The sequence below is a fragment of the Hippoglossus hippoglossus genome, chromosome 3 (genome assembly GCF_009819705.1).
Source record: "Hippoglossus hippoglossus isolate fHipHip1 chromosome 3, fHipHip1.pri, whole genome shotgun sequence".
Classification (NCBI taxonomy): Eukaryota; Metazoa; Chordata; class Actinopteri; order Pleuronectiformes; family Pleuronectidae; genus Hippoglossus; species Hippoglossus hippoglossus.
The window spans coordinates 8,288,290-8,298,221 of record NC_047153.1 but is presented as its reverse complement, the minus strand read 5'-3'; the positions used below and the strand labels follow the sequence as shown (position 1 = coordinate 8,298,221).

Below are 9,932 nucleotides of genomic sequence, written 5' to 3'. Positions count from 1 at the left end.
AGTGAAGGATGAGGTGTTTTAATGTATATGGTGATTTACTAATACTAAACTCTGAGGGCATAAGACTACTTTTATTTTTAGATTGATTATAAATAATTATACTGAACACATTAAGTTTGTTCACAGAGTGACAGTTTCAGGTAAAGATAAGTAAAGTCTGAATAATGCTTTGGCCATCAGTCACATCAGGTGCTTAAAATCATGCCTATCATCTTATTTTGAAATCCAAGTGACAACATATCCTGTAGTAGTTGTGGTAGTTTACTCAGAAGGGTGAGAGGCTCTAGTGGAGACAATGGACGGAGGCAGTGATGGAGGGAAACGGGAGAATAAAGTCTGAAACGTGAAAAAATATTGAAAACAAAATGCAAAATTCTATTGAATGAATTCCCCAGATATTAATATCCTAATCAATAGTAGTACTTAACTATTAATACTACTACTTCTGCTCCCAATGACGATGAGCATCATAAAATAGTTAGAATCTTGACAATTATAGTTTACAATTTATATTTTATACATTTCATTATATTTTTATATTATTATTAATATATTCATTTAAAAAAATAAAAAATCTTTAAATCCAAATGTCGTCAATTCCATGTGATCCTGTGAGAACTGAGTTGTTTGGGAGGTGTTGTGTTGCCCTCTAGTGGTAAGGATTCAGAGAAGCAGCTTTATTCCATCAGCTTTATTTTTATACAGGATATTTCAAATGGACACAACTCGCTGTTTCAAAAATACAGAAAATCGAAATATGTGTGTATATATATTTTCCTGAGGACACAAGTACGTGAAGCGTCGTCAGTGAAGAATTAAGGGTTGAGCAGTTGTCGAGACCCTAACCCTGAATTTATTTGAAAATGCACTTGCTGTTACCACGGTGACAGACACAACCCACAGAATGACGCTTGGTGAGTTTAAGCATAGAAGCCATTGCCCCCATCACACTACTTAACTGTACTTTACTGAGACAATGCCACGCACCAACAGGCACATTTTGAACCTGCAGAAACATGGTTACAAGAAGACATGTTAAAATCATGATTTTTATTTACATTAAAATTTTATTCTAGCTCTAGTTTCTATTATGTGGTTAAAAAAACAAAGAAAGACATTTAAAAGCACTCCATGGAATGAAGGAGAAGGCTGTTTGCTGCATTAAAAAAGTAATTCTAGTAAGCATAAAGAACAACACAAAACCAAAGCCCTTATCTTGGACGTGACGGTAGCTTCCTTAGATAAAAAAAAAAAGAAACCACCACTACACCCACCAGCAGAAGCCAGTCTTAATCATGACAACCACACACACACACACACAGTCGTAACGCCATGCATTCTTTTGTGTGTCAACATATCAAGTTTAAAGCAAAAATTCCACATAATTACTGAATTACACAAGTCTCCTCCACACATCAGGCAGAATCTTTGTCTCACAGCGCGTCTCCACTTCAGAATGTGACCAAACCGGACTGAGCTGCGATAAAGACACACACACACACACACACGCACACGCACGCACGCACGCACGCACGCACACAGAATTTATGTGGTATATAGTATAAAAATCATTTCATTCTGGGGGGGGGGGGGGGGGGTCTGTGAAATTTTGGTACCTTAACTAAGCCTTCATCCATACTACTACGTTTTGCCTCATCTTGCAGACCCCAGTTTGAATGCCCGTCCATGCCAACACGCCTGAAAAGGCATATCACCTAACCACTCGCGTACACTGGACATGCGTGTGCCGGCGTAAACAAGAATTGCTCGAATAATAGCTCGTCTCCTAGGTTTGCAAGTAGTAGCATCATTGTAACATGTAGAATTTAACTGCAGAACAGCTGTTAGTAGAGGTTAATGTCAGCAACACGTTGTGCTTGTCTACGTCATAGTTTCCAACCATCTCGGTTGCTGCCCGTCCAAACTAAAACGCTTCCAAACAGCAGCGTTTCCAAACCTCAATTGATCTCAAACGAAAATGTAGTAGTATGGATGTAGCCTAAATGGGATTGTAACTGTTGACCCCAACCACCCACTTCATGTGAATTAGTGCCCTTCCCCAACTGATCCTCCGAGTCACGTGCTTCCAGTCGCATCTATTTTACATTACCGAGATTAACCCCCCCAACCTTAAACTTTACCACCTCTCAAACATGTGATAACAGATCATGTTTAAGTCTAGTAGCCTATACATGTTGCCATTTTTTGAGCTAATTATGTCATAGCTATAGGTCTACTGAGTCAAAATGTTGTTTGAACCAATTAGATCACAGCGTGAGGTGTGAAGTAGAAGATAGAAGACAGGCGTTGGTTCAGACTGGAGTACTTAGTCGTCATAATCCCTCCTCAGTGGTTTATTATTTGGCACGGGTGGTCGATCATCATGGGGCTCATCGTAACGGTCGTCATCATCATTGCGGCGGTCTCTGCGTTCATTGTAGCTCCGTTCGTCGTCATGGCGCTCATTGCGATCGCTGTTCCTGTCACGGCGGTCAGAGTAGTCGCTCCGGCGGTCGTTGTAGTCACTGCGGCGATCATCATAGTCGCTGCGGCGATCATCGTATTCGCTGCGGCGATCATCGTAGTCGCTGTGGGGTTCGTCGTTATCCTTGCGACTGTCGTAGCCTCGCTGGCTTCGTTCCTCATTGGGGTCACGATCAACACGGGTGTCTTCATCCCTATCAGCTTGGCGACGCTCACCATTTCTTGCCGGCTCTTTGTCGTGGAACTCTTCCCCAGGGACTCTGGAAAGCGGACACACATTACTTAGATGGGGCAAGAGTTTTGTTTTTGTGCATTTCTTAAGGGACATTTGTGTTGGCTAATGAGGTTAATAGGTTAATAAGGATTTCTGCTTAACTCTCTAGAGGAACGATTATTTAGCTTTCTCAGCAACAATGGACCCTTCTTTCTTCTGCGACAGGTTGTGTGACTCTGCCTTCTTTAAGAAAGCTGACTTTAACCTGTTCTTGTTTCAGTTCTACATGTTGAGCACCTGTACAACTTGTATCTGATCTTTTGAGTTATATTTGACTCTTTGGCTGTGCAGGTGAATTCTCCTTTTGACCTATTTTCTGCTAACTGAGGCATACAGTGAAACCACAAAACGGTAATTGCAGTTTCTCTTCTTCCAAATATTTTGTAGAACTTTCACAGCCGAAGTCTCTGCAGACAAAAGACTGTCAATTTCTCTCCCTATGAACCTCAATGCTCTGACGATAAGTCAATCTTACGAATGGGTCGTATTAATCTTTCCCCAAATTACAGCATCCTGTTCATCAGTCAATGTGTGAGCGCTTGCATTTTTTTTTGCATGTGTGCACAATTCTTTTCGGTTGAAATTACCCCATGGCATATTCCTCCTCTTCCCTCTTCTTCTTCCTGTGGCGGCAGCAGCAAAAGATTATGACGATGAGGGCGATCAAGACAACGGCAGATACAGCGACGGCTATTATTGCAGTGGAACCAAAGGTCAAGGAAGCTGCAGGATTGAAAGAAGACGAGTGAGGAGAAGAAAAAAAAAATCAGAATGACCGATATTACAGTAAATTACTGTCAATATGTATTTATTCAAGATTGTTCATGAAAAGCAGAAATGTGAAGGTGTCTCACGTGGCATGACTGCAAGAGTGATGTTGCAGGTAGCAGAGCGGATCTTGTTGCGTGAGGTGCAGGTGTAGATTCCAGATGTGTCTTTGGTGATATTGTACAGTGACAGGATACCACCCTCTGAAAGACAAAGCGTCAGTTACATGTACTGTGCACATTGGGATTTCATTGCTTCCTATTTGATAGAAAACTTCAAAATCCTGCTCTTGGTTTATTAAGGTCAAAACTTATTTCTGATCTGCTGCTACGTTATGAACCATCCAGACCCCTCAGGTCGTCTGGAGCAGGTCTGCTTTCTGGAGAAGCAGCGTTCAGTTTCTATGCTCCCCATTTGTGGAACAAGCTCCCAGAGACCTGCAGGTGCGCTTCATCTCTTATGTTCTTTTAAATCAATGCTGAAGACTGTCCTGTTTGCAACGGCCTTTTATTCAATCAAATAATTACACATTTTCTGACTCTTATTTTTATTCTGTATTTTTTACTTTATTCATTATTTTATGCTGTATTTAACTCTTTTAATTTCATTTTTAATGCTTATTTTCTTATTTTGCTTTTACAATTTGTCATGATGCTATTTGCATTTTATGTACTTTGAATTGCCTTGTTGTTGAAATGTGCTATACAAATAAACTTGCCTTGCCTTGTATAAATCGTTCTTTACATTAACAATGTAGACCTTGATTTTGCTGTAAATCTTATTACAGCCTCTAAATTTTTTTTTCCTAGCACTTGACTCCCACTAAATCTCTGAAATGTTTCAACAGTGTCTGAAATGAAAGTCTTATGAGCACCACACACTTAAACTTTGGCTGAAAATTGACTTGACAGTTTACCAAAAAAGAATAACGTGACTTCATTCCCACCCCGATTGCGGCCATAGTCATTCTTTTGAAAATGAAACTTCATGTGCTGACAGACGACATTGATACTTACTGTCCGTGGTTCTGGGGTGTGGGGCAGCACGTGGCATGTTCCGTACGTCACGACTGTCCCACTTATACGTGGGCGTTGGGGAGCCCTCCGCAGACAGACAGGTCAGGTTGATGTTCTGGCCGTACTCTGCCTTTCCCTGGGTCTTACAGATGGGCGTGGACGGGGCCACTAGACAAATTAAATGAAAAATGAGGTGTGATGTGTCCATAAAATTAACAACAACTTCTTTAGTAGCACACAGTATATGAGTAATAAAATATTACATCCACCCATTGGCGATATGAGGATCTTTGAGGGTCATACAGGGACTGAAGCCTATCGCAGCTGACACTTGGCGATAGGTGGAGTACACATTGGATAGGTTGCCAGTCTGTACCTGGGATAAACAACAATCTCGAATGGACACCGCTAAGTTCCTCTGTTCATACCTGGCAATACAATGTGTCCTGAATGTGCGTGATTGGATCTTACTTCCCTGTTCTATTTGCAAATAAGCGTGGATTATATGTTATCTTTACCCAGTCTGAGTTGACAGATGTGTCCAATGTCACTGTGTGTGAGAAGATAGAGAGCGGAGTAAGAAGGGCCTCAATGAATCAATGTGGCCAAGGACACATTTGGTCGGCGCTGAGTTCAGGTCTGAACGCACCCACATGTTTTTGCTGTATGAACACAAATTTGTCCTGAGCCACATATGATAGACAAACCACTCAACTGAGGTCCTCCGACCTGCTAAAGTTTCACAGTGAATCTAAAGTGTTTTTACTCTTCTCTGTGTGATACAGCACAATATTACCACAGATCACCACAGAGCAGGGGAAGTGAGATCTGATCACGAGTGGTGACACATTCAGGAAGCAGCTTCAATGCCTCGTGTGGACACATACACTTAATGCGTTCCACTTGTGATGGGATCTCTCATGTCGGGTGTTAATACCAGGTCTGAACGGGGTCATAGAGACGCACAACCTTTATACCAACCTGCATGTCTCTGGAATGGACAGAGCAAACTTCACTGAGGATGCCGTGACATTATTTAGAATACAGTACGGGTTGTAACACAAAGATGAAAAACTGATAAATTGGGATGTGGTTTTTTTTTTCTGTTCACTTCACTGCAGCAAACAAGCAAACACATTTCTTTGAAAGCAAATGCAACTTTACCTAGGACCACCAAACGTACAGTGTCTGCCGGAGTGCCCTCATCATCCTTTGGGATCTGGACACGACACTCAAACACTTTGTTGTCTGCCAACGTGATGGAGGACAGTTTCAGGTTGGCCTTTCCAGTAGGAATGCTTACGTCCAGAGACACTCGGCCTTCGTACATTGACTTGATGTCAGTGAGTTTACTAGGAAAGTAGTAGGTGAGGATCAGGGTCTGTTGGACAACAACAACAGCATCACAGGAACATTGAAAGAAGAACAAAACAGTGGATGATGATAGTGAGACGGACGGATAGAGACTGACCTCCTTAGCGTTAGCAGTTGGAGCCTCAGCCGACCATGAGATAACGACTAGTGGGGGGGCAGCAAGGGTGGATTTGAAGCTGCAGGGCAGTGTGATGTTGTCCCCTCTGGCAAACTCATATTGCACCTCCGGGATGATGACCTCGAGGGCTCCAACGCTGGACAACACTGTCACAGGTTTAAAAAGTAATAATGAATAAATGGATTATAGTCATATACAAGCCATTGTCTATCATATAAAAACACTGAACTGCAATCTGCATGATGAGGTTATTATGTTACGTGCACCTTTGCCCAAATTACTGGGAAACTGAATTTCACACAATACCTCATCGCCCCACCCTCACACACACACACACACACACACACACACACACACACACACACACACACACACACACACACACACACACACACACACACACACACACACACACACACACACACACACACACACACACACACACACACACACACACACACACACACACACACACACACACACACACACACACACACACACAAGCTGCTGAAGCTGCTCCAGGTGATTTATGTCGGGTATTTCACAGACATTTGCTCTGGATGTAGCGGCAGTTATCTCACTAAGTGTAACCCAAAGTTGGAAGACTCTATTTTACGTGAATATTATTTTTTTTCAAATATGTTTTTCAATTGCTTCCATGTCATGACAACCACTGACTTCAAGCATTTGCGGGGACATGGGGCAAATAGGCCACACCTTGTTTTATTGGATTATGGTGCATCTTTTAATTTATTACCCCACATTACCAAATTGTTTCGGCACCGTCATCCGGCCCACATATTGCATGGAGTGATGGCACTTGGGCGGTCCGCTCCTGGTTGCAAGATCTAGGCCACAAGTAAGCCATAGCAACACCACACGCTAACCAAAGTTGCCAAACGTGGCCCAACTTTGTTTCGTGCTATTTGGGCCATAGTCACCATTTACCACACGGGCCACTTGAGGTTCACATTTAGATCCCACCTTGCTGAGGTATGATGTTTGCTCCAAAAGGCCCACATCGGATATTTGGGACACATTTGCCGATTTTAAGTTAGCAACTTTCGGCTCACATTCATTTTGGCCAGAAGTTACACATCTTAGCCTGAAGTGGCTCACGTCTGTATACACACTAACATCCAATAAAAGCAAGTGTGCTATGTTTGTCCAGGGTAGTCAGAGCAACTTCAAGGATTTAGACCCATATGACATGGAAGCTATTGAAAACCACGCAATTATCATCCATATCCAAACAGGAATTTATTGATAGTCCTTAAGTGAGGGCCCTGTTTGAGGGTTTCAGAGGGGAGATAAACATCAACTCCCACATGGGTGAGGCTGAATAACGGGTGAGGACGCTGATACAGAACAGTTTCTACCATCAGGAATTTGGAAAAAACGGATACACACGGTGCAATAACTGTACATAGGCATGTGCAATAACTATACACACACACACACACACTCCATACAGTTAAAGTCGTTGCATTTGCATCTAATATCACACCGCACCTTTGAATGTATATAGTCTTAGTTTCGTATTGTATCTTTCTACCTTGCTTTTATCTTAATTTAACTATTGCACTGCTGAGCTGACCGGTTTCTTCTTGTCCAACAACGTTCATTGTACTGTCGACCCTGTGTTAACTTGCACATTAAACATCTGAACCAAATGTCTGTCGAATAAACAGGAAACACAAGACATCTGAGTAAACTCACAATTAGCTTGCTATGGCCAGTTAATCGACTAAATGATTTACTTAACGATCAAGAAAATAATCAATCAACGTATTTCTTTGATGCATCCACAAAGACTCATATACTTTATTAGAAAGCCAAAAACTAGTCTGTTTATGAGGTTAGAGCAAACAATATAAAGGCTACAGGGAAATTGCTTTTCATATTAAACAATTTCTAAATTTTGTGCATTGTAAATTTTACTTTGTTTGTTTGATTTTATTTTAAAAAAAGGTTTACTACAACAACAACCTAAGGAGACGGGCCAACAGGTTCCTCTGGGCCTGTTCCGCGCAAACAGGTGTGGCAGCTCAGAGAAACGAAGGCTGTTGGTTAATTCTCAGAGGAAAACTCACCCAGACACAGCACAGCTAAAGCAGAAATCCTCCCCTCCATAGCTGAGACTCCTGTCCTCTTCAAACCAGCCGGTAATGACTCTCCTGCGTGGGTTTTTTCCCCCCTCTTAAATGAACCGAAGCTGCACGGTGCGAAGTTGCGTCGAAACCCGTCGGTTTCCCTGCAGGTGATGTGTCGCCTGGGTGCGGTCCGACGCTTCCCGGTGACTGACAGCGCTCTCAGCCAATCAGCGCGGCCCCTGCTGTCCCGGTAACATTCTTGCTGCGCCCACCTGACGTGCTGCGGCTTGTCCCATCACCCAGTGCGTTTGGAATTTTCCAGGGAGACTCCTCACAAAGACTGGATCCGACACAACAGGTGCCGTTCGTGATTAAAAGACATTTCAAATCTGACATATTCGTCTTGAACTCCAGAGCTGATGGTGTCAATATAAGCATCATTGTTTATTCTCTTTTAATTGTTCAGCTTCATGTTGCAAGAGAGAGGGGGGAGGGTGTTTGAGGGTGGACACAACCTAACACTTGACACAGAGTTGTTTACGGTGCAGTGAGAAGCTGGTGTGTGCTGTTGGAACAAGAGAAGCATTTTATCCTGTCAGACTGGTTTGACGAGGATTTATCACCTGAGGCAGTCTCTCTCTCTCTCACACACACACACACACACACACACACACACACACACACACACACACACACACACATATACACACACACACGGAAAGAAAGAGGGCGGGGGATGTATACCAGATTAGTTTCCTGCAATGTCTGATAGGAGATTTAAGTGATTTTTAGTAACCAACCACACTTACACAACGCTAAAGCTGCTTCCAGACAGGCACCGAACTCCGGAGAATCTCCTGATATTCTCTGTAGGAGCTGTGGAGAGTTCATGTCTGACCTTGGTTCTACCTTGAGCTGCTCTGTGTTACGCTCACATAACATTACTCATTGGGTGGCAAAAAACACCCAAGAGCACCGTCCTACATTATGTCACACAAAGATGAAGTTTCTCACAACTTTCTATTAGTTACTCGCAACTTTCTATTAGTTACTCACAACTTTATGTTACTCACAACTTCATATTAAATCCATCGGGTTATGATGACAAGTCTCCGTAATAAAATTATAGTAAGTAAGTAAGAAGAAATGAAGAAAGATAGCTGCTGTGTTCAAAATGCCTCTTTGTTGTATTTCCATTTTGTGTCACATCTACACTTATTCACTCCATATTGGGACACTCCAGTTAAATGATGTAATTCAACCTCAAATGAGGGACGATGTCTCAGTTCAAAGCATATTGCACATTGTTCTACACTGCCCACTAAAATAAGCAGGGTTAAAGAAACCCTTATAGAGGGTTAAAGAAGGAGGTTGTTTAAAAAGATGCTATGAGACCTCGATGGTCTCGTGAGAGTGAAATGTTTTACATAAATGTTTTTTGTATAACTGGAGTGTCCCAATATGGAGTGAATAAGTGTAGATGTGACATATATATAGATAAATATAGATATATGTTATTCCGTGCAGAAGTTTGTTCGGCTCAGTGCAAGTTCACAAGAGCTTCAATTTGGCATTTTGTGCTAAACCACATTTCAGACAGGCGACTGTTACGAAGGACAATTAAACTGTGTATTTCCGCTGTATTGATCATCTTTGGCTTGATATTTATGTGACATTCTGTCCCTGACTCATATAAGTGACTCATTTACCTTATTGTATAATCACAGTGAGTCTTTTCTTGCCTAAATGTGCCTTTTTTCACTGATACATGTAAATGCACAGATGCATGCATATACTGTACAGAC

General features: G+C 42.1%; 1 protein-coding gene across 1 annotated transcript; it reads right to left on the bottom strand.

The window, feature by feature from the left end:
- Nucleotides 1–1,565: 1,565 nt before the first annotated feature.
- Nucleotides 1,566–8,347, bottom strand: LOC117759568 (cell surface A33 antigen-like). Its single transcript, XM_034581763.1, has 7 exons — nucleotides 8,128–8,347; nucleotides 6,014–6,180; nucleotides 5,707–5,923; nucleotides 4,543–4,710; nucleotides 3,613–3,729; nucleotides 3,346–3,481; nucleotides 1,566–2,744 (listed from the first exon to the last, which is right to left on the bottom strand). Exons 1-7 carry the CDS (start codon nucleotides 8,165–8,167, stop codon nucleotides 2,327–2,329), a joined length of 1,263 nt encoding a protein of 420 aa, XP_034437654.1. The 5' UTR covers nucleotides 8,168–8,347; the 3' UTR covers nucleotides 1,566–2,326.
- Nucleotides 8,348–9,932: the final 1,585 nt, after the last annotated feature.

Coding starts and splice junctions, on each gene's coding strand:
- LOC117759568 (XM_034581763.1), bottom strand. CDS start 8,167: ATGGAGGGGAGGATTTCTGCTTTAGCTGTGCTGTGTCTGG. Junction 5,924..6,013: donor CAACTGCTAACGCTAAGGAG/GTCAGTCTCTAT, acceptor GTTGTCCAACAG/ACCCTGATCCTCACCTACTA. Junction 4,711..5,706: donor TGTACGTTTGGTGGTCCTAG/GTAAAGTTGCAT, acceptor TAATTTGTCTAG/TGGCCCCGTCCACGCCCATC.